The sequence below is a fragment of the Camelus dromedarius genome, chromosome 3 (assembly GCF_036321535.1).
Source record: "Camelus dromedarius isolate mCamDro1 chromosome 3, mCamDro1.pat, whole genome shotgun sequence".
Lineage (NCBI taxonomy): Eukaryota > Metazoa > Chordata > Mammalia > Artiodactyla > Camelidae > Camelus > Camelus dromedarius.
The window spans coordinates 43,455,837-43,482,115 of NC_087438.1; the positions used below are offsets into that span (position 1 = coordinate 43,455,837).

Below are 26,279 nucleotides of genomic sequence, written 5' to 3' on the forward strand. Positions count from 1 at the left end.
ATGATACACACTTATAGAAATCCACAGGACTTCCCTGATATTGACAATTTCCTGACTGAATTTTTATCTAAACACTGCTGGCAGACTAAACTAGTAAAGTTCTCACAACATGAGTTGGATATAATGTGCTTAATTAGTTACCATAATTTAAATAGACTCCTGTTGGTTATACAGCAGGGTGTATTGGGAACTAGTCCAATTTAGAAAACAAAAGCTTATGACTGTAGCATAGGAACACATAGTTGATTTATTCGAGTTGCTTTATTCAAGTGTTATTTTACCCATGGTTTTGTGTGCTTTTGTTAAGAACTACTGATGCTTAAGCATTGTGCTCTCAGCAGAAATATAAGGTCAAGGCCAATGAGACAGAAAAGACAATAGCTATGGTGTGTTGTTAAAAGGAAAAAGTTGATGTGATTAGGTTTGTTTGTCAGGCTTGATCAAAAACTTCAGTAGTTTAATTTCTGTAGGAAAAATGATTTTGAAATAATGAGTTGACAATCTGGTTTCTAATCAATTTTTTCATATGCAAATAATATTTTTAAACATAATTTTAAATAACATAGAATCTTAAGAACTGCAACTATGTCATTAGAGGGGGAAAAAAAGGCACTCTATTCATTTGGCCTGATTTCATCACCTACCCTATCCAGCAAAGTTTCTCTTCTGTGGGGCATAGTACTCCCTGGATGGTCCTTCTCTCCAAAGCTCAACCAAGGTTCTTGACTTCACCTCATGTGAGTACAGATGTTCATTCAGTGCATGGAGAAACAATCAGGAATCATAAAAATTGCCTGTTAACTTATCAATGCTATTTTAATAAAAAGGCTAATTAAAACTCTATCAGATATTTTTTATGGAAACTGACATTAAGATTCCAAAATTAACATAGGAAAGTAAAGGCTCAGGAAAAAACCAAGAGGGTGTTGAAGAAGGAGGGGATAACCTCAGTATCTGTCTTAAAACTAAAGTAATTAAAGCAACATGTCCTCACACAGGGAATCTTTGAAAATAACAATAATAAAAGGTATGAAATAAAAATGGAACAATATTAACATTTGTTAAATCTGAATAGTGTGCACATGGATGTCTGTTACAATACACACACACATAGACACACACACAGAATATTTCAAAGTAAAACATTTTAAAAGAAAATCTCTATATAGTTAATTACATGTATCTGAATATATAAAGAATACTTTGTTCTAAAACTCAGCAATTAAATTTTTCTTTCAGACCAATTATATAAGATAGCTAACTCGGCTTTGTAAAATGACAGTTTTATAGTTCTGAAGCTAATTTTGGGGACCTTTAAACATTTTAATTCACAAATAATGGTATAAATTATTACTATATGTCCAGGATAACTTACATAAGCCTATTTAACCTATTTTACAGACTAAATCTGTGCCTCTGAAATAGAAAATAGTATATGACAACACTGTTGGAATTAACAAGCAAAATGGAATATATTTTAAGTTTTTTCTGTAGAATTAATAATACTTGAAGAAGAGCAGATTTATCAAAGAAAAAGATAAGTAAAAGTTACTGAACTTCTAAAAGGCACTTGTACCTATTATCAAAAAGTCCTGTAGGTAAATGGTTTTGATTCTTTTATATCTAAATCTAAAAATTTGTGTTTTTCTTACTTTCCCTCATAAAGATATACCATGAACACTACATAACCTCAGCCTAGTAGTTTTGCTTTTTTTTTTTTTTTGGCTTACAGGTAGACTTCCAGCTGCAAAATAAATGAGTTTGAAATGGGTATGAAATGTACAGTATGGAGAACATAGTCAATAATTATGTAATATCTTTGTATGGTGACATATCATAACTAGACTTATTGTGGTGATCATTTTGGGATATATAGAAATACCAAATAACTATGTTGTATAACAGGAACTAACATAGTATTGGAGGTCAATCACACTTCAAAAACAAAATTATAGAAGAAGAGATCAGATTTGTGGTTACCAAAGGTAGAGGGAAGGGCAGGGAAAAATGGATGAAGGTGGTCAAAAGATACAAATTTCCAGTTATAAGATAAATAAGTACTAGGGGATGTAGCAACATGATAAATATAATTAACACTGCTATATGTTATATATGGAAGCTGCTAAGAGAGTAAATCCTAAGAGTTCTCATCACACACAAAGATTTTTCTATTTCTTTAATTTTGTACCGATATGAAATGATGGAAATTTACTAAACCTATTGTGATGATTGTTTCATGATGTATATGTCATACCATTATGCTGTATAACTTAATCTTATACAATGCTATGTGTCAATTATATCTCAATAAAACGAAGAAAAGAAGAATACAAAAAAAAAAAAAAACAAAAAACGAACCGTGTGATTCAGAAGATGTTCTTGAAGCAACTGACCAAGAGATGGAAAATTGGGGGGGAGCAGACAAGATGGTGGAGTAGAAAGACCCTGAGTTCACTTCCTCTCATGAGCACACCAATATCACAGTCATCTGCAGAACAACCAGTGATATAGAAGACAGGAACATACCAGAAAAGATCTTCTACAACTAAAGACATAAAGAAGGAACAACGAGACAGGTAGGAGGGGCAGACTTGGGATATAATCAAATCCTATACCCTCTGAGTGAGCAAATCACAAACTGGAGAATAATTATATTGCAGAGATTCTCCCAGAAAAGTCAGAGTTCTGAGTCTTACATCAGGCTCCCCAGCCTGGGTATCCTATACCAAGAAGAAAATCCAACAGAGTGCTTGACTTTGAAGACAAGCCAGTATTTAATTTGGGAAGTCCCACAGGACTGAGGGAAATAGAGACATCACCCTAAAAGTGTGCACACAAAATCTCACATGCACCAATACTCAGGGAAAAAGAAGTAATTTGATAGGAGCCTGGGCTAGACCCATCCACTAGTCATGGAGAGTCTCCTGGAGAGGTCGGGGGTGGCTGTGGCACAACCTGGGGACACAGACATGGTGGCAGCCATATTTGAGAACATTCTACCATGTGAACACTGCTGTCGGCAGCTGCCATCTTGAGTCATTAGCATCATGACCTGGTCCCACCCAACAACCTGTTGGTGCCAGTGCTAGGACGTCTCAGGCCAAACAACTAAATGAGCAGGGACACAGCCCCACACATCAGCAGAGAGACTACTTAAAGACTTCCTGAGCCACCAACTGCTGCTAAACACAACCCTACCCACCAGATGGTTAAGACCCAGCTCTATTCACCAGCTGGCAGGTATAAGCCTTGCTCTCCAGGAAGCCTGCACTAGCCTCTAGTCCAGCCTCACCCACCAGAAGGCAGACAACAGATGCAAGAAAATTATGATACAACAGCCTGTAAATCCAGCCCACTCACAGCTCACAAGACCCTACCCTGGACCAGCTGGGCCCCAAACACAGCTATGTCAAGAACACCTCTACCCTAGTAATCTGAAACAAGCTCTGGGATCCCTGGGCCCTGCAGCCAGACTCTAGGAACCAGCTCTTCTTGCCAGCAGTCCAACACTAACCCTAGGATTTGGCTTTACCTGCTGGTGGGTAGGCAACAGCCCCAGAGTCTTTGGGACCCTGATTCCACACACCAGTGAGCCAGCAGTAGCTCTGGGTCTCATAGGGTTCTGCAGCCAGTTGCTTCACGACCAGGCCCCACTAGACAGTAGCCAGCAGCATCCACACAAGGCATGGCCTATCAACTAACTAACTGGGCTAGGGGCCACTGAAACCTACCAGACCACCAACATAGTCAGCGTGCTGCAACAGAAGGACCAACGCTGCTCTCTTAGCGGGAAGCCCAAGAGCTTACAGCTTGGTTGATTGGAGGGGAGTACACTGTTGGGACACAATAATAGTAGGGGACTTTAACACTCCACTTACATCAATGGACAGATCACCTAGACAGAAAATCAATAAGGAAGCACAGGCCTTAAGTAACACATTAGACTAAATGGATTTAATTGATATATATAGAGAATTCTAACTGAAAGCAATACAATGCACATTCTTTTCAAGTGCACATGAAACACCCTCCAGGATAGATCACATGCCAGGCCAGAAAACAAGCCTCAGTAAATTTAAGAAAATTGAAATCATATCAAACATCTTTTCTGACAACAATACTATGAGACTAGAAATTAACTACAAGAAAAAAAAACTGCAAAAAAATAAACATGCAAATACATGGAGTTTAAACAATGTGCTACTAAACAACCAATAGAACACTGAAGAAATTAAAGAGGAAATTAAAAAATATGAGACAAATGAAAATGAAAACACAATGATCCAAAACCTATGGGATACAGGAAAAGCAGTTTTACGAGGAAAGTTTATAGTGATACAAGCTTACACAGGAAACAAGAAACATCTCAAATAAACGACCTAACCTTACACCCAACTCAACTGGAGAAAGAGAAAAAACAAAACCCAAAGTTAGTAGAAAGAAGTCATAAATACCAGAGGAGAAATAAATGAAATAGAGACCAAAAAAAAAAAAAAAAATTAGAAAAGATCAATGAAATTAAAAGCTGGTTCTTTGAAAAAATAAAATTGGTAAATCTTTAGCTCAACTCATCAAGAAAAAAAGGGAGAGGGACCAAATCAATAAAATCAGAAATGAAAAAGGAGAAGTTACAACTGACACCACAGAAATACAAAGTATCATAAGTTACTACTGCAAACAGGATACAGCAATAAAATGAACAACCTAAAAGAAATGGACAAATTCTTAGAAAAGTACAATCTCCCAAGACTGAACCAGGAAGAAATAGAAAATGAACAGACCAATTACCAGTAATGAAACTGAATCAGTAATTTAAAAACTCCCCAAAAAACAAAGGTCCAGGGCCAGATGGCTTCATGGGTGAAATCTACCAAACATTTAGGAAATGGTTAACACCTATCTTTCTGAAACTATCTCAAAAAATTGCAGAGAAAGGAACACTTCTGAATTCATCCTATGAAGCCAGCATTACTCTGATACCAAAACTAGACAAAGATATCATAAAAATAGAAAATTACAGGCCAGGATCATGGATGAACATAGATGCAAAAATCCTCAACAAAATACTAGCAAACTAAATCCAGCAACACATTAAAAAGATCAAACACCATTATCAAGTGGGATTTATCCCAGGGATGCAAGGATTTTGCAATATCTGTAAATCAATCAATGTTATATGCCATATTAATAAATTGAAGAATAAAAACCAAATGATCATCTTAATAGATGCAGAAAAAGTTTTTTTTTATAAAATTCAGCATCTATTTATGATAAAAACTCTCCTGAAAGTGGGCATAGAGGGAACATAGCTTGACATAATAAAAGCCATTTATAACAAACCCACAGCTAACATACTCAATGGTAAAAAGCTGAACACATTTCCTCTAAGATCAGGAACAAGACAAGGATGTCCACTCTCACCAATTTTACTCAACATTATTTTGGATGTCCTAGACATAGCAATTAGAGAATGAAAAGAAATAAAGGAAACTAAAATTGGAAAGGAAGAAATAAAATTCTCACTGTTTGCATATACATAGAAATTCCTAAAGACACCACCAGAAAACTTACTAGAGCTCATCAATGAATTGGTAAATTTACAGGATACAAAATTAATATACAGAAATCTGTTGCATTTCTATACACTAACAATGAAGCAACATAAAGAGAAATTAAAGAAACAATCCCATTTACCACTGCATCAAAAAGAATAAAATACCGAGGAATATGCCTACCGAAGGAGGCATAAGACCTGTACTCCAAAAACTATAAGACACTGATGAAAGAAACTGAAGATAACACAAACAGATGGAAAGACATACTGTATTCTTGGATTGGAAGAATTAATATTGTTAAAATGACCATACTACCCAAGGCTATACTACAAATTCAATGCAATCCCTATCAAAATATCAATGGCATTTCTCACAGAACTAGAACAAATAATTTTAAAAATTTGTAAAGAAACATAGAAGACTCTGAACAGCCAAAACAATCTTGAGGAAGAAGGACAGTGCTGGAGGAATTATGCTGCCTGACTATACTATAAAGCTACAGTAATCAAAACAGTGAGGTAATGGCACAAAAATAGACATATTGACCAATGGAACAAGATAGAAAGCCCAGAAGCAAAACCACACACCTGTGGTCAATTAATCTATGACAAAGGAGGCAAGAATATACAATGGAGAAAAGACAGTCTCTTCAACAAGTAGTGCCGGGAAAACTGGAAAGCTACATGTAAAAGAATGAAAACAGAACATTCTGTAACACCATATACAAAAATAAACTTGCAGGGAGGGTATAGCTGAAGTGGTAGAATGCATGTTTAGCATACACAAGGTTCTGAGTTCAATCCCCAGTGCCTCCTCTAAAAATAAATAAATAAGTAAACCTAATAACCCCTCACCCCAAAAAAGTTTAAAAAATAAATAAACTCAAATGGATTAAAAGTTTAAGTGTAAGATTTTCTGTTAGATTTGAAATAAACACATAGATATATAGATAGGTAGATAGATAAGGAGATATATATATATAAGGAGAGAATTTCTTATATCTTTTTATTTTTTAGGATATATAAGAGACAGCTCATTTGTAATTATATTTGACGCCATTTCACCATATATTATATGACCACTTAACACTGAAAAAGTAACATACTGTATGTTGTACCACAAAATAATAGCTTACTCCCTTGATTTTGGTACACAGTTCTTACTAGTTCTTTTGGAAGACTTGTAAAACTAAAATAGAGTAAACGTAAACTACTGAGTATAACATATGCATTTACTTTGTAAATTTTTTTAAATATGCATTTAGTCTGTATTTCTTTTTACAATATAACAAATGTTTTCAAATCTAACATAAAATCTGTATAGGTAAGGAAAGTCTTAAAATGCTTAATTCAATTTTTATGTCTAAGCAATCTTAATTTTACCATATGGCTAATGTATCAACATCATTGTTTTTGTTAGATAACTATGGTACTTTAAGCCCTGTATTGCATTTTGTTCAATGATAACTAGTACATTAAGCATGTACTTTTAAACTTTGCCACTAAAAGAAAAAAATAAATAAAAGATCACTCACTTCTTCAAAAAGATAACAGATTTACAATTGCAAAATTAAAGAATAGTTTCCTAATGTTTTTAAAATATGATTAAATTTCTCTTCAAGAAGTGATGAGATACAGTTTTAAGTTGTGACAGCCATAAAATCTGAAAACTAAAGTTTTCTCATTGTAGTAGAAAAATACAAAAGAACAAAGGGACATGTTTCTTTACAATTATTTTCCATTTATAATCTCTTTGATATGTTCTTATTCATAACTGATCTTGATAATGAATCACTTGTTATAAAAAAGCAAAGATGAAATTTAAAGGATGTATTCAGGAACTTCTACACCCACATCTGGCAAACATTTTAGATTTAATAGTTACCCACTGGGATAGTTATTACAATTTGTTCATGAGTTTTCTGAAACAGAGTTTGGAACACAATTCTACTTTTGGGCTTCATATACAATTTACTAAACTAAGTGAACTCAAGATTCTGAACTTATTTAGAAAGATATTTAATGAGGGGGGATGCCTAGCAAAATCTAGGACCTAGACTCTTTCCACATGCGTAAAAAGCGGTGTCAGTATAAATATTTCTGACTTGAAAGTTAGGTTTCCAAAGCCAATGAATTCCCTGTAATCCATTTACAAGTTTTCTACTACTACTTTACACTTTTTTCCATTCATCTAACTGCAAAGATGCCAGGGACCAGAGGAAACAAGCTATTTGAGATATGCTAATATTTTGGATGTGGTATATGCACGTACGTGCATTTCTGTGTGTGTGTGTATAGGAAAGAGACAGGGAAGATAAGGAAACCATAGCAAAGTATGTAAGATAGTTTGAACAGGGAAACTTCTGCTATTATAATCTTTTTTGTACTATGGGTAAAATGTAACTGAATTAGTTTCTGGTAGCTGAAATTCATATCACCAAATACAATGGTGTCTGCCTACGAATTCATTTCTATTTTTTCCAGCAAAATGAAAGGAATGCCTTATCAAAGTTCCTAAAGATGATAGTAATTAAATTCTACTTTAGTAGGTTTATTATTTCTACAACACATACATCCATCTGTACACTTACTTCATTCTGTAATTCAGATACTTAATTCAGTAATTACCTCATTTTGATTATTTTTTTGGTCATTACTGCATATCATGGGAAATAGTTAATGACTGAAATAATTTAATTGTCAGACTTTATTGTAATAACTTTTGTAAAAAACAGTTGTTTTTTAAAAAACACTTGCTTTATCTACTATAGGAACATGGCTGCATATGTGACTGCCTATATATGAAAATGCATATTGTATATGTAACATACACATGTATGTGTATGTATGTGCATATATGTGTGTGTACAGATAGGTAACATAATTTTGGCATTGTCCTTGACCTGACCAAAAGGCAATATTTATTAAAAGATAGTAATGAAGTAGTATTTTAATAATAAAAACAATCTGTTCTAATATGAAATATATAAAATTTTGTAGTGGATTAATAAATCTAATATTAATGGAAAGAAATAAGAAATAATATTATGTATGGTACCACTAGTGTGGGTAAATATCAATGTCACACTATACAGCTCTAAACCTTAATCAACTGTCAATGTAAAATTGACTAAAAATATTTCCATAGCAGAAAAGAAAAAGTTCGTTTGCTTCTTCCAAAGGGCATAAAACCTTAAAAGAACCACAACTTTCATTTTAGAGTTAGACCTTACAATACAAACATTCATCATTCATTCATTCATTCATTCATTAACAGTTACTGACAGAATGCCTATTAGCTTATATTAAAGGTCTATTTACCTCTGTTCCTAATACCCAATACGTCATGTCTGGCTTTAAATAAAAAATGGCAAGACATGCTGAAACACAGTTAAAAGAGACAAAACAAGCATCAAAACTAGGTTCAGATATCAAACAAGAGACTGTGTTCACTAAGGAAAGAATCAGTGAGCTTGATGACAGGACAATAGAACCTTCCCAAATTGACAGGCAAAGAGAAAAAAGAAAGAAAAAGAAAAGAACCCCCTCAAAATAGAATAAAACATTCATGAACTCTGAGACAATATCTGAGAGTATAATATATATGTAATTTGAATACTACAAATAGAAAACAGAAAGAATGGAGCAGAACAAATATTTGAAGTAATAATAGCCAAGCATTTCCCAAAATTAACAACAGACCAAATCACAGACCTAGGAAGCTCAGAGAATACCAGGAAAAATGCCAAAAAAACCCCTACACCTATGTATATCAGTTCAAACTATGGAAGCCACAAAGAAAATCTTAAAAGAAGAAAATGTTAAAATCTTAAAACAAACAAGGGGAGGAATAACAGCAATTTTTGATCAGACACCATGCAAATTCTATACCCAGTAAAATTATTCTTCAAAAATGAAGGATAAATAAATACTTTCCCAAACAAACAAAAACTGAGGAAAGTTATTATCAGCAGACATGTACTGAAAGAAACGTTAAAAGAAGTTCTTCAGGGAAAAGTAAAATTATATCGGTGAGAAACTTGGACCTACATAAAGAAAAGCAAGGCATCAGAAAAGGAATAAATAAAGCAAAAATAAAATATATTTTTCTTATTCTTCTTAATATAAAAGATAACTGTTAAAAACAATAACAATATATTGGTAATTATAATAAATGGTTAAGTGAAATGAAGTACAGCAATGTCACAGAGACATGAATAAGAAATTGAGAAAGTATGCTGCCATAAGGCACCTATAATAAACATGAGGGAGGATACTGCTATTAGAAGGTGGACATAGATTATATATAAATTTTATATATTATTATATATAAATTTTATAAATATATATAATCATTTATATATGTATCTACACTATTAAATATATTTAAGGTAAAAATGTTATAGTAAAACTCAAGAGCAACCACTAAAATTTTTAAAAGAAGTATAACTAACTGATGAGCTATGAGAAGAGATAAAATGGAATCACATAAAATGTTCAATTAAAAATAGAGAAGGGAGAAAAAGCGAAGGAAAAGAAACAAAATGCAACAAAAACAGTTATAAACATGGTAGATACTAATTCAACTATATCAATAATCACTTTAAATACGAATAGTCTACATACATCAATTAAAAGACATCAATTATCAGAAGAATAAAAATACAAAAGCCAACTATATGTTGAATATAAGAAATCCACTATAAATATAAAGACTCAGCTAGGCTGAAAGTAAGACATGGATTGGAAAAGGTATGCCATGCTAACATGAATCAAAAAAAAGCTGGAGTAGCTGTATCAATTTCAGACAAAGCCTTTAGAAAGGGAAATTTTTCTGGATAAAGAATTAGTTTTATAACAATAAAGAAGCTAATTTTCTAAGGAGACAAAAAACTCAGAGTGTATGCATTTAACAACGATGTCAAAATATATGAGTGAAAACCTGATAGAAATGCTTGGGGAAATACATAAATCCACAATTATAATTGGGGACTTCTATACCCCTTCTTCAGTAATACATAGATCAAGCAGGAAAAAAAATCAGTAAGGATTATAGTTGACCTGAACAGCACTATCAATCAACTTGATCCAAATGACATTTATAGAATACTCCATATAACAACTATACAATACATATCCTTCTCAAGCTTGCAGGGACTATTCACCAAGATAGACCATACTCTAGGCCACCTTAATAAAAGATTTAAAAGAATAGGAATCATACAAAATATGTTCTTAGATCACAGTGGAATTCAACTAGAAATCAATAACATAAAGATGGTTGAAAATCTCAAAATATTTGGAGGTTAAAGAACACACTTCTAAACAACACATGTCAAAGAAGAAGTTTCAAGAGAAATTTAAAAAATAATTTGAACTAAATGAAAAGGAAAATACAACTTATCAAAACTTGTGGGATGCTTTTGCAAAAGCAGTTCTCAGAAAGAAATGTATAGCAATGAATGCATATGTTTAAAAAGAAGAAAGATAAAATCAATCTTCTAAATTTCCACTTAGGAAATAAAGAAAGAAGACCAATTTAAACCTAAGACAAGCAGAAAAAAAAGATAATCTAAATGAGAATAGAAATCAAAGAAATTGCAAACAGGAAAACAATTCAGAAACCAAAGCTGATTCTTTGAATATCTCAATAAAATTGATAAATCTCTAGCCAAGATAAGCAACTAAAACAGAGAGAGGACACATATTACTAATATCCGAAATGTAGGTTATCACTGCTGATCCCTTAGACATAGAAAAACAATAATAAAAGAATATTATGCTAACAAATTGGATGACTTAGCTGAAATGGACTAATTGCTTGAAAGACACAAACGACCAACAGACGGCTGGATAAAGAAGCTGTGTGATATATTTATACAATGGAATACTTCTCAGCCATAAGAAAAGAATAAAATAATGTCATTTGAGCAACATGGATGGACCAGGAGATTGTCATTCTAAGTGAAATAAGCCAGAAAGAGAAAGAAAAATATCATATGACATCAACTTATATGTGGAATCTGAAAAAAAAAAAGACAAATGAACTTAATTGCAAAACAGAAACAGACGCTCAGACATAGAGAACAAACTTATGGTTACAGGGGGAGTGGGGTAGGAGGGATAAATTGGGAGTTAAAGATTTGCAAATAATAACTGATATATATAGAATAGATAAACAACAAGTTCATACTGTATAGTGCAGGGAACTATATTCGATAACTTATAGTAACTTATGGTGAAAAAGAATATGAAAATGGATATATGTATGTTCATGTATGACTAAAGGATTGTGCTGTACATCAGAAATTGACACAACATTGTAAACTGAATATACTTCAACAAATATATATATATATATATATATATACAAAAAAAGACACAAACTACCAAAATTCACACAGCATATAGAGAAATTAAATAATTTATAACCTGCCAAAATAGAAAACACCAGAGCCAGATGATTTCACTGATGAACTATATCAAACATTTAAGGAAGATATTATTCCAATTTTCCACAATGTTTTCCATAAAATAAAAGCAGAGAGAGTACTTCATAACTCATTCTAGGAAGACAGATATTATACAAGAAAGGAAAATAAAGACAAATATCTCTCATGCAACAATCTTTAACAAAATATTAGCAAGTTAAATCCAACAATGTATAAAAAGAATTATATACTAAGAGCATGTGGGATTTATTTCAGGTATTTAAAGCTAGTTTAACGTTCAAAAATCAACCAATGTATTCTATCACATCAACAGGGTAAAGAAGAAAAATCAAATAATCCAAAAATTAATGCAGAAAAACCATTTGACAAAATCCAACTCCTATTCATACTAAAACTCTCGGTATGCAAGGCAATTTCCTTAACTTCATTAATAATATCTAGGAAGAAACACTATAGTTACATTTAATGGTGAGAAACTAGATACTTTCATTCTAAGACTGAGAACTTTCAAGGAAGTCCTATCTTCTCACTATTTCTATTCAACATCATACTGAAAATCTTAGCTTGGGCAGCAAGACAAAAATAAATGAGTGAATGAATGAATGAACTTTTTTTAAAGTTATAGAGATTGGGAAGAAAGAAATAAAACTGTCTTCATTCACAGATGACAACTGCCTCAACAGAAAATTCCAAACAGACCAAAAAACTTCTGGAATGAATCAGAAAGGTCTCAGAAAGTAAGGTCATGTATAAAAGTCAATTGCTTCTCAATATACTAGCAAAGAATAATTGGAATTACAAGTTTAAAGCATAGTTTATAATAGCACCAAAAAAGATATTAGCTACATATCTAACAAAATATGTGGAAGATTCATATACAAAAAACAACACAATTCTGAAGAAAAAGAAACAAAGATCTAAATATATGGAGAGATATTCTGTGTTCATGAATTGGAACACTCAATATTGTTGATACTGAGTATTGATACTGAATACTGAAGATGTCAATTTTTCCACCTTGATCTCCAGGTTAAATTAAACCCTAATTAAAATTCCAGCAAGCTATTTTGCAGTTATTGAAAAACTGATTCTAAAGTTTATATGTAAAGGCAGAAGGTCTAGAAAAGCCAACACACTATTGAAGAAAATGAAGTTGGAAAACTCACACTAGCAATTTCAATACTTACTATAAAGCTACAGTAATTAGGACAGTGTAGTATTGGCAAAAGAAGAGACACTTAGACCAAGGGAACACAGTAGAGAACCCAGAAATAGATCCACACAAATATAGTGAACTGATCTTTGATAAAAAGAATAGACAATTTTGTACTTACTCAAATAATGAAACAAATAAGATTTACTATAAAAGTTCTCTTCAGAACATGAAACCAAAATGAACAAAACTTGCATGTTGTTTCTCTCTTCTGTTAACCTCCACACATGCAAATCTTTTATGCTTTTAATAAGATGCACTAAAACTGTATTGTTTCAATGAACACAGATTTTTTTAATATAAGACTACTGACTTAAGAATCATGTAATGCTAAACTTAGAAATAACTTTCATAAAGGGTTAAAAATAAATTACATCACAATGACTAGATTCATGATATATCAAACTTCAAAACTGAAATATTTTAGCCTGTGTTGATAATACATCCTTTTTATCAAAGTCATAAAGTATTTTCTTATTTACATAAGCTATATGTTTTACAACTGTAATAAAATAACAGAGATAGGATACATTAAGGAAATCACTATTCCTTGATTCTTAGAGTAGAGGAACAATTTTCTCAACTTACAGCAATTCTTAAACTTTAAAATATAACAAGGTTTTATGTATGCAGTTCTGAGCCCTCTGCCTTTTTGATTTATGCCAGTTCTCTAGAGCCTTACCTTTATGGATGATTCCCAAATTTTTATATGCAGCCTACACCTATCTTATTAATTTTAACCTTGTAATTTCTTTCTGTATATTTCCACTTAGATATCCTACAGTCATCTCAATTTAAACATATAAAAAACTGAACTTATTACTTCTTCAATTAAATGGGTTCCATCTTTATTTCAACTGGGTGGTACTGATGTGACCAGCGTCCCTCTAAGGTAGAAAGATGAGACTAACCCTCAGCTTTCCCTCTGTCATCAAATCCTGCTAATTTTATCTCTTCAACATGCCTTTAATCCATCTAAATGCCACGATCCTAGTTCCAATCATCATTATCCCTAATTTATACAGCAGAAAGGTTTAGGAGCCATCCTAGAGCCAGAGGGCTTAACCATTTAATGTTGCTGTGTCTCAATTAATTCACCTGTATAGTGGGGAAAATATTTATTATTGTGTGCAGCCATTGTGTTTAACAGATGCTGGAACATGGCAACCCCCCCCCCCAACACCAAATAATGAGTAGTATTAATTTGGACAACTGCAGCTACATGGTTTCCTATGTGAAAGTCATACCCATATTCTTCTAGAGTGATCCATCTGAAATGAAAATCTTATCATGCTGTCTCTGTTCAAAATTACTCAGTGGCTTTCCATTGTCCAGAGATAACATGTAAGCTCCTTACTATGTATACACAGCAATCTGCCATCTACTTCTTGTCTACCTCACCAGTTTCATTTTACAAGTTCTTGTTTAGGTATTTCACCATTCACCATCATTAAATTCCATATGGTCATCATGAAGCACCATGTTCTTTGATATTTCAAGTGCCATTGCTCAAAAAAGAAAAAAAAAACTGCCAATGGAGAATTTTAAGTCAATGTAAATATCTTTCAAAAGTATAGGTAAATTTTTAAAATTTCAGACAAAGAAAAGGTAAAAGAATAAGTTGTCAGGACAACTGCATTATAAGAAATACTAATGGAAGTTTTTCAGGCAGAATGAACATAATAGATGGATCTACAGCAAGGAATTAAAAAAGAACCTGAAATGGTAAATGCATGTGTACATATAAAATACATTGTTTCTTACTTTTTTCAATTTCTATTAAATATAATTGACTATCTAAAGCAAAAAATAACAAGGACTTGTAGGATTTGCAACATATAAAGAAGTAAAAATCTATGACAACAATAAAGGATTTTTGAGATTCAAATTTTATGCATTTTGTTTTAAAAATCTCTTATTGAAGACAATTAAAATGTCCCAGGCCAGCACAGCACTGCACCAAGTGGATAATCTTAGGCCTATAGATTCCTTGGTGGAAAAAGGAGATCTAAGGTTGGCCATCCAGTTTTCCCAGCATTCCAGGACATATACCAGGAGAACCACTTACTTATTGCCTCATAGGGATCACTTTGGGAATCAGATAAAGATGGGAGAAGGGAGACTGAGGCTCACAGCAATGAACACTTTGCATTCTTGGTGGAGGTGATACCTGAGCAGAGATTCCCAAACAGTGGCTCAGCTTATCTGCAGAATCGACCTAGTGTTTCCTTCTGGCTGGGTAACATGATTGGCAGTTTTTCCAGGTATGAGTCCCCAGCTATTAACCTATCCTAGCCATGGATCCATTTTAGAGCCTCACTCACAGAGGAAAGCAAGGTCCTATTCAACTGCTGACCACCATGTCCAGCCCCACCCAACCAGGAAAACTGCCAGGTGATGCCAGGTAGCTGTGTAGCACATCTGATACTAAGTCATGACAGGGAAGCACATCAGTAGCCCCAAACAACTGCTGTGTAAGGCTAGAGACAGCTTCATCAAATGCACAGATACCAGCTCAAAGATAAAAAGATCACAAAGAATTGGGCAAACTTTCAGGATCAGAGGACACTAATAAGCTCCAACAACTGACCACAGAGAAACAGAAATCTATGAATTGTCTGAAAAAGAATCAGAATAATTCTCTTAAAGAAATCGGTGACTGACAAAAAAACACAGATGGATAACTAAATGAGATTAGGAGAAAAATGCATGAAAAAAAAAGAGAAATTCAATGAAAAAATAGAGACCATTTAAAAAAAAAAAAAAAAAACAGAAATCCTGAATGGAGAAATTTAATAGAGAGCTTCAACAACAGACTTGACAAAGCAGAAGAATCAGTGAACTTGAAGAAAAGTCAATTGAAGTTATCCCATCAGAGGAGCAAAAAGAAAAAAAAATTTTTCAGGTGAAGACAGCCTATGTGAATTATGCAATATCATTTAAAAGAAGCTATCTATGCACTATTAGAGAAAGAGGAGGGAGGAGAATGTGGCAGAAAACTTATTTACAGAAAGTAGTAAGAGAGAAAAATTACTCACATACAAGGGCTATACTCACATACTATAGGCTACAAGGAGATTTCTCAACAAAAAACTTGCAACCAGGAGAGAATGGGTATATTTAAACTGTGGAAAGAAATGAACTATGAACAAAAAACACTTAACAAAGGACAACTGGGAAAGATCTCCTTCAGAGATGAAGGAGACATAAAGACTTTCTCAGACCAAAAAAGCTGAGGGAGTTCATTACCACTACACCTGCCAAACAAGAAATGCTGAAACATATTCTTTAAGCTGAAAAGAAAGGATGCTAATAAGTAATATGAAAACATAAGAACATATAAAACATACTGTAAAGGCAAATATATTGTCAAATTCAGAATATTCCAATATTATAATATGGTAGTGCTAATCACTTAACTAGAGCATAAAAGTTAAAGAACACATAAAACACAATTATACAAAATTATACCTACAATAATTTATTAAGTGATCACAATATAAATAAAAATGACCTCTAAATATGAAATACAGGAAGCAGTAAAAAAGAGTAGTTTTTTGTATGCAATCAAAGTTAAGTTGTCATCAGCTTGCAATAGAATGTTATATCCATAATATGCTTTATGCAAGGCTCATGGTTACCACAAAGCAAACACCTACAGTAGATACACAAAAGATAAAGAGAAAGGAGTCAAAGCATACCACCACAGAAAACCATCAGTTCACAAAGACAGCAAGAAAGTAATGAAGAAATCAAAAAAACACACACAAAAAAATTTAAGATGGCATTACTAAGTTCTTATCAATAATTACTTAAATGTAAATGGATTAAATTCTCCAATCAAAAGATATAGAGTAGCTGAGTGGATAAAAAATAAGACTCAACTATATGTTGCCTGCAAGACACTCATCTCAGCTTTAAAGAAACTAATAGGTTCGAAGTGCAGACACTCACAAAGACATTTCATGAAAAAGTTAACCAAAATAGAACAAGGGTAGCTAAACTTATAACAGACAAAATAGACTTTAACATCAAAACTGCAACATAAGACTAAGTAGATTATATATAATAATAAAAGGGCCAATTCATCAAGAAAATATAACAAATGTAAATATTTATGTACCCAACCATGGAATACCTAAATATATAAAGCAAATTTTTTAAAAAGAGATAAATTACAAAACAATAATTGACGGGGACTATGATACCCACACTTTCAACAACAGTAAATCACTCAGACAGAAAATCAAGAAACAAACATTAGACTTGAACTACACTTTATATCAAATCATTTTAAAAGACATATACAGATCACTCCATTGAACAGTAATAGAATACATATTTTTCTCAAGCGTACATAGAACAGTCTCCAACGTAGATCACATAATAGGTCACAACACAAGTCTCAACAAATTTAAGAAGACTGAAATCATTTTCAGTCTCTTTTCTGACTACAATAGTATGGAACTAGAAATCAACAACAGGATAAAGCAAGAAAATTCACAAATATATGGAAATTAAACAATATACTGCTAGTCAAAGAGGAAATCAAAAGGATAATCAAAACTATCTTGAAACTAATACAAATGGAACCACAATATACCAAAACTTAAGGTAGAGCAATAAATGCCTACATTAAAAAAAAAAAAAAACCTCAAATGGACAATCTAACTTTATGCTTCAAACAACTAGAAAAAAATTAGGTCAAATTTTGGAGAAGGAAGAAAATAACAAAGATCAGAGCAAAAGTAAACCAAAGACTAGAAAAATAATAGAAAAGATCAATGAAATCAAGAGCTGGTGTTTTGAAAAGATAAGCCAAACTGACAAACCTAAGTCTACAATACTAGAAGAAAAAAAAAAAAAAAGACTTAAATAAAATCAGAAGTCAGAGAGGAGACATTACAACTGATACCACAGAAATAAAAAGATAAGAGATTACTACAAACAATAATACGCCAACAAATTGGATAACCTAGAAGAAAAGAAAAAATTTCCAGAAACATACTATCTACTAAGACTTAATCATGAAGAAGTAGAAATCTGAACAGACCAATAATAAGTAAGGAGACTAATCAGGGATTGAAATTCTTCCAAAAAAGAAAGGCCCAGGGCCAGATATATTCACTGGTGAATTCTACCAAACATTTAGGAAAAAATAATTAATGCCAATACTTCTCTAACTCTTCCAAAAAATTGTAGGAACACTCCTGAATTCATTTTGCAAGGTTAGCAGTACTTTGGTACCAAACACTACAAGAAAAGAAAACTCCAGGCCAATATCCCTGACACAAAATTCTCAACAAAATACTAGCAAAACAAATTCAACAATACATTAAAAGGATCATACACCATGATCAACTAGGATTCATCTCTGATGCAAGAACAGTTCAACACACATAAACCAATAAATGTGATACATCACATTAATAGAATGAAAGATTTAAAAATCATATGATCGTCTCAGTAAATGCAGAAGCATTTGATAAAATTCAACATCTTTTCATTATAAAAGCTCTCAACAAAGTGAGTACAGAAGGCCCTACTTCAACATAATAACGGTCTTTTATGACAAGCCACATTATACTCAGTGATGAAAACTTGAAAGCTTTTCCCCTAAAGTCAGGAAAAAGAAAATGGTGCCCACTCTATGCCCACCACTATTATTCAACATAGGACTGAAAGTCCTAACCAGACTAATTAGGTACAAAAAAGAAATAAAAGGCATCTAAAACAGAAAGGAAGAAGTAAAAGTATCTTTAATTGCAGATGTCATGATCTTGTACATAGAAAAACCTAAAGATGCCACCAAAAATGATTAGAATTAATAAAGTCAGTAAAGTGCAGGATACAAAATAAACATACAAAAATCCTTTGCGTTTTTAAACACTAATAATGAACTACCTGAAAAATGAATAAAGAAAACAATCTCATTTACAGTAGCACAAAAAATAAAATATTTAGGGATAAATTTAGCCAAGAGGTAAAAGATCTATACACTGAAAACTGTAAGATGTTTATGAAAGAAATTGAAGAAGAAAAAAACAAATGAAAAGATATCCTATATTAATGGATAGGAAGAGTTAATAGTTAAAATGTCCATACTACTTAAACCATCTACTATAGATTCACTGCAATTCATATCAAAATTTCAATGATATTTTTCATAGAAATAGAAAAATAACCCTAAAATGTGTATGGAACTACAAAACACCCCAAATAACCAAAGCAATCTTGAGAAAGAATGAAGCTGGAGGTATCACTCTTCCTGATTTCAAACTATATTGCAAGTAGGTATATTAATCAAAACAGTATGGTACTGGCTTAAAAATAGACACATAAACCAAACAGAACAGAATGAGGAATCCAGAAAAAAATCCACACATATATCATCAACTAATATTTGAAAAGGAAGACAAGAATAATCGAGGAGAAAAGGACAGTTTCTTTAATAAATGATGTTGGGAAAACAGGACATTCCCATGGTAAAAAAAAAGAAATTGGACCCCTATCTTATACAATGCACAAGAATTAACTCAAAATAGATAACAGACTTAAAGGTAAAACCAGAAGCTATAAAATTTCTAGAAGAAAACATAGGGGAAATGCTCCTTGACACTGATTTTGGGAATGATTTTTTGGATATGACATCCAAAGCACAAGCAACAAAAGCAAAAGTAAACATGTGGGGTTCTTTAAAGTAAAAAGCTTCTGCACAGCAAAAGAAACAATCAACACAATGAAAAGGCAACCTACGGAATGGGAGAAGATATCTGCAAACCACACATATAATAAAGGGTAAATATTCAAAATATAAAGGAACTCATACTACTCAATAGCCAAAACAAACAAACAAAAATCTGATTTAAAAATGAGCAAAGGACTTGAATAGATGATTTTCTAAAGAAGACATACAGATGGCCAATGAATACATAAAAAGGTGCTCAATATCACTAATCATCTGGGAAATGCAAAACAGATCACAATAAGATTATCATCTTACATGTGTTACAAAGGCTAACAAGATTACAAGTGCTGACTAGGATGTGGAGAAAAGGGAACCTTTGTGCACTGTTGGTAGGAATGTAAATTGGTGTAGTCACTATGGAAAAAAGTATTAAGGTTCCTTAAAAAAATTAAAAATAGAACTACCATGTGATCCAGCAATCCCACTTCAGGGTATATAGTCAAAGGATATAAAATCATTATTTCACATAGATATCTACACCTCCTTGTTCAATGCAGCACTATTCATAACAGCCAAGATATGAAAAGAACCTAGCTGGCATCAATGGGTGAATGGATAAGTGGAATGTCACACAGACACTCACATGGACAGACGGACGGACACATACACACACACAAACACACACACACACACACACCCAGTGGAATATATTCAGTCATAAAAAAGAAGGAAATCCTGCCATTTGGAACAACATGACTTTGAGGGCATTATGAAAAGTGAAAGAAGTCAGATAAATAAAGATAAATACTGTATGATCTCACTTATATGTGGAATGTAAAAAAGCTGAATTCATAGAAACAGAATAAGCTAATAGTTTTCAGGGGTTTGGGAACTGGGGGAAATGGGGAGATGTTGTTCAAAGTATACAAACTTCCAATTATAAGATGAATAAATTCTAGGGGTCTTATGTAAAGCCTAGTGACTATAGTTAATAATACTGTACTGTATACTTAAAAGTTGCCAAGAGAATTAACCTTAAATACTCTCACCATACACACACAAGAAGTTAATTATATGGTGTTGGATCTTTTAACTAACCTTATCATTTCACAATATATACGTGTATCAAATCACCACGTTGTACACCTTAAACTTATACAATGTTATATGTCAATTATATCTCAATAAAGCTGGAAAAAAAAAGAAAAAAGGTGAAAACACAAATTACAAATATCAGGAATGAATGATGGAACATCATTATATTGCAAACATTAAAAAAGACAGTAAGAGACTATAAAGAACAACTATATAACAAATTTGACAATTTAGCTGAAATAGTCTAATACTTTGAAAGATATAATTAACCAAAAAGACTCAAAGGATTTAGATAATATCTTATCCTTTATCTAATTTAAAAATTAAACTAATAATAATATTCCCACAAAGAAAATTCCAGGCTCAGATGGCTTCACTCATGAACTCTATGAAACATTTAAGGAAGAAATATCAAACTTATGTATTCAAACTCTTACAGAAAATAGAACAGTTCCTAATTCAATTTATAAAATTAACTTAATTCTGATACCAAAACTAGACAAAGACATTAAAAGAAAACTACAAACCAACCAATTTTTTAAACAAATTGTGTTGAAATAAAACTGGATATTCATATGAGAAAAAGGGAACTTAAACCCTTACCTCATAGCATACCAAAAAACCCTCAAAATGGATTATAGATCTTAATGTAAAAGCTATAAGTACAAAACATCTAGATTAAAAATATAGAAGAAAATCTTCACAGTCTTGAAGTAGGCAAAGATTTCTTAAAACACAAAAAACACAAATGACAAAAGAAAAATTATGAATTAGATTTCATCAGAATTTTAAAATTCTGCTTTTCATGAGACACCATTGAAAAATGAATGGTGTGATTGCCAAAGGGGAGGAGGGGGTGGGATGAGAAGGGTCAGACTGGGAGTTTGAAATTTGTAGATACTGACAGGCATATGTAGAATAGATACACAAGATTATACTGTATAGCACAGGGAAATATATACAAGATCTTAAGGTAGCTCACAGCAAAAAAGAATGCGACAATGGCTATATGTATGTTCATGTATAACTGAAAAATTGTGCTCTACACTGGAAATTGACACAACATTGTAAAATGACTATAACTCAATTAAAAAAAACGTAAAAAAAAAGCGAATGGCAAACCACAGCCTTGGAGAAAATATTCACATTATGTGTGCATGATAAAGACTTTTTATCCAGAATATACTGAGAACTCTTACAACTCAATAAGAAGAAAATACCTCAGTTTCTTTAAATGGGAAAGGATTTGAATAGACATTCAAGAAGATAATGAATGACAAATAAGCACATGAAAAGATGTTCATCATCATTAACATTATTATTTATCAGAAAACAGATAATCAACTAATTAAAGCCACAATGAGATACCACTAAAATGCATAATAATAGTCATATCAAAAAGACATAATAAATGTTGGCAAGGATCTGAAATAATTGGAACTCTCATAGATTGCTAGTAGGAATGCAAAAAAAAAGTGGCAAAAAAAAGACACTTTAAAAAAGCTTGTTTATTATAAAGTGAAACTAACACATATCACAGTACCAGTTGTACTACCTAAGAGAAAAGAAAGCATAAGTCCATACAAATTCTTGTACATGGATGTGCACATCAATTCTACTCATAACAGCCCCACACTAGAAACAACCTAAAATCTGATGCGTATTATTATGATATGGAATACCCTAAAAAAAAAAAAAAAGAACTATTGATACACAAGAACAACATGAATGAATCTCAAAACAACTGTGCTGAGGGAAAGAACCCAGACACAAGAGTAACCACTCTATGAGTCCACGTAAATGAACCTACAGAAAAGACAGGCTTAATTTATAAAGATAGAAAGCAGATCTGTGGTTGTCTGGGGCCAAGGAATGGGAGAGGAGTGTGAAGACTGACTGTAAAAGGGAACAAGAGGACTCTTTCAGATAATATAAATGTTGATATCTTGATTATAGTGGTGGTTACATGGTTCCATATATTTGTCAGAATTCATCAAATGGTACACAAAATGTATGCATATTTATTGTATGGAAATTATATCCAAATGTTTTGAAACATACTCATAGAAAAGCAAACTCTTCCAGAAAATAGAATACTTAACTCACTTTATAAGACTCACATTATATTGATACCAAAATGAAACAAAGGCATGTATGTTCCAACTACCTTGGTATATGTTTATTACTAGCCTTCTATTAAGAAAGCACAGCACTGATCAAGCAGTTAAAGACACTTAGGTAGTTACAGCAGGAGAAGGAAAGTTTAGATAAAGGAAAGAGTAATAAGAGCTTGTAACACAGGTAACCTAATTTACAATTTTATCCTGAAGTCTTGCTGTATTTCTCCTTTTTGAAAAAAATGAATCTCCTACCCAATCTTCTATAGAAAGTATATCCCTGTTTGTAAGACCAAACACTGATACTGGTTTTCTAAAAGCAAGAATGATATACCCAAACAGCTTTCAATACAACTGTTGACACTTCTTTTAATTCTTTCAAAATTAGAGTTATAGTTCACTTAATCACTATTAACTAATAAATGAGTTAAGTCCAATCTAAAAGATTTATGATCATAGGACCTATTTTTTTGTGAGAAAAATATCAGGATGCAATAGTAGTGAGAGTAGTGTAATGAACTCTCATTTACATACCATCAACATTATAAAGTTAAAGATGTTATTATTTTTGTTTTATCTTTCTCTTTTTTCTTTCTTTTAAAAGCAAATCTCAGAAGTCGTGTCACTTCAATAAAACGTCTGTTTTATACTCTATGGAGTACAGAGTTCATTATACTCTACCTAGAGAATACTTGATACATCTACCATGATTATTGTTTTGTTTCAGGAAAAATAGAGAGCTCTGTATTTTAATGGTGACATGAGTTTACCAGAGTTGGCTTCCTAAGTTTCCTAAAGCTAAACCCTAAGATCATAAAAACAAGAAAAGGATTTTCATCCATGAATTAGATTTTCCTTAACTGACTAATAATAATTTGACATATTGGAAAAGATGGTGTGTTAAACACATCCTACCTAGTCATCTGAGGACAAGGAGATAGGAGGATAGTGATATAGTAATCAACACAGAAAGAAAGCTGATTTTTAGTGTGCTAAATAACATTTTTGAATGGAAGCACTTCTTCTGGCTTTCAATATAAAGTGTTTTGTGGATTTTCCCCTCATTTTTAACCCTCACATCATCAAACACGAATTACCTGTGAAATAAAGTTACTCTAAGGCACATCAATCTTAAGAGGTATATTCTACTTCTCTTTTACATTTCTTCTACATAAGGTACAAACCATTCATCTTAGAAGGAATTAAAAAGGATTATCCACAAGGTCAACAAGAAAATATAGGAAGCCTGAGAGTAGCTCAGTTAGAATCCTAATAAAAGATACAAAAAGATAAACTCTTACCGTGGCTATGTAAGTATATACAAGGATGCGACTTATCATGCATATGTTGACATGGACTAACTTGTGGCTGCATGAGGTAATGGTGCTCTTATCCACACATTATTCATCCACTGCATGTTACTTGTCCTAAACTTTTAATTTAATTGAATCTAACAGAACCAATTAAATCCAGTCTGGTTGTATAAGATTATGACAGTCATTAATGAGTCAGGTTTATAAGTGAGTTGAAGATAAACTGCGTGGTTAAGAGGCCTTTTCCCTTTCGTTCCTCTGCTATTTATTGCAATGGAAACTAGGTTACCAATACTGTTAGGACTTCATTAAAAGTATAATACTGATTTTTCCCCATGTCTGAATTAAGTCAGATTTGAAACTTGTTGGTTACTTGAATTCACACATAAATCAATACCAGTTTGGTAAAACTTAAATCGCAAGTTTTATGATAATGCAACAGACGGATCCAGTTTTACTCTCCACTTTGTAAAAAAAAAAAAAGCTAAACTGTAGACTTATCTCAGGAATGACCTCTGAGGCAGGTATATAATAAACATTCATTTTTACTTGTCCTGTTTTTACTCCCATCCATTTCTCTACCAAAAAAAGCAAATTGTAAAACTTAAATCATACAAACGGCAGAAGTTCTTACAAATAGGCTGCTTGTTTTAGTTAAAAATGTTTAACTATGTTTTTAAAGTTTTCAAACTTCTCTCCCTCCATATAAGGTAGCTTTTACATTTAGTATTGCCTGTTGTTTGAAAGAAAGAAGGGGTTTTATTGCTACTGGGAGGGATGTATTGGGGGAAGGGGAAATCATAGGATAGTTTGGGGCACAGATTTACTTAAAAGAAATATTAAAAACTCAAGATCCTCCTAAAAATTAGTGAGGATGATAGCTCATTACTCTTGTAACATTAGTTTTTGTTTGTTTGTTTTTTCACTGACACACAAGTACACCTGAAAATACAAGTTGCAAAGCAATGATTACACAAACTTGGAAAAGGAATGTTCACAGCTGTATGAAGAGTGAAAATTCAAAGTACATTTTATGGTAATGGTGTCAATGATGATTTTAAAATATGTATGTACTGTCACTTGAGGAAAAGAAAGATCATTTAAACACTTTGACTTTGAAAAACTGGGTGTTGAGTGGACCACAGTAAAGCTAAGTTATTTCAAATGTCTATAACAAAATTTAAGTGTGGTGCATTCACTACTCCAAGGACACTAGTCATTGAATCAAAAAGATTATTTAACAAGTCTCCAATTCTTAAGATGATTTATCCCAGTATCTTAAATGATAACATTCTCTATTGAAATCAGGCAAAAAGCCTGTAAAATATGGTTGAGCACAGGCGTTCCACACAGTAGTTATGAGTTGCTCAAAAGAGTGGAGTTCTAAAATTTATTTTGATTTTCTTAAACTCACTCACTTGTGACCAATCTCATGTGCAATGGTAAAAGCTGAACCCAGGCCAATGTCTTCATTAATGCTGCAGCTCCTTTCAGGCTCACACATTCCTGCCACAGAGGCCAAGCCTGAATAAACAGAAGGAGACACAAAGGGTCAAGCCAAGGTGTTTCTGTCTTAAAAAGCCCATACTTATAAATGCCTGGATTCTTTTTAATAACCTCCATGCACAGAAGGAGCAGTTGGCAAAAGGTTAACTTTCTAGTCATTTGCAAAATCACTGGGGGGAGTTTCCCTTTGCCGGCTAGACATTAATATTTTTTGAACTGCAGTCAGTGCTGGAAAATGTCTAGACTAGGGGTTAGATTTATAAATTTTACTTCTGGTAACTTGGGACCACCTAGTAACTTGAGCCAGAAGAGGGAATTCAAGAAAGCATTTCTATTTTAAC

General features: G+C 32.6%; 1 protein-coding gene across 1 annotated transcript in view; it reads right to left on the minus strand.

Annotated features, from left to right (window-relative positions):
- The window catches only part of ADAMTS6 (ADAM metallopeptidase with thrombospondin type 1 motif 6), a 261,676-nt gene that overhangs the window by 130,047 nt on the left and 105,350 nt on the right, over positions 1-26,279 (minus strand). The window contains exon 9 of the mRNA XM_010974920.3: positions 25,851-25,956. Within this exon, the coding sequence (XP_010973222.1) occupies positions 25,851-25,956 (106 nt within the window). The remainder of the gene's footprint in view (positions 1-25,850; positions 25,957-26,279) is intronic.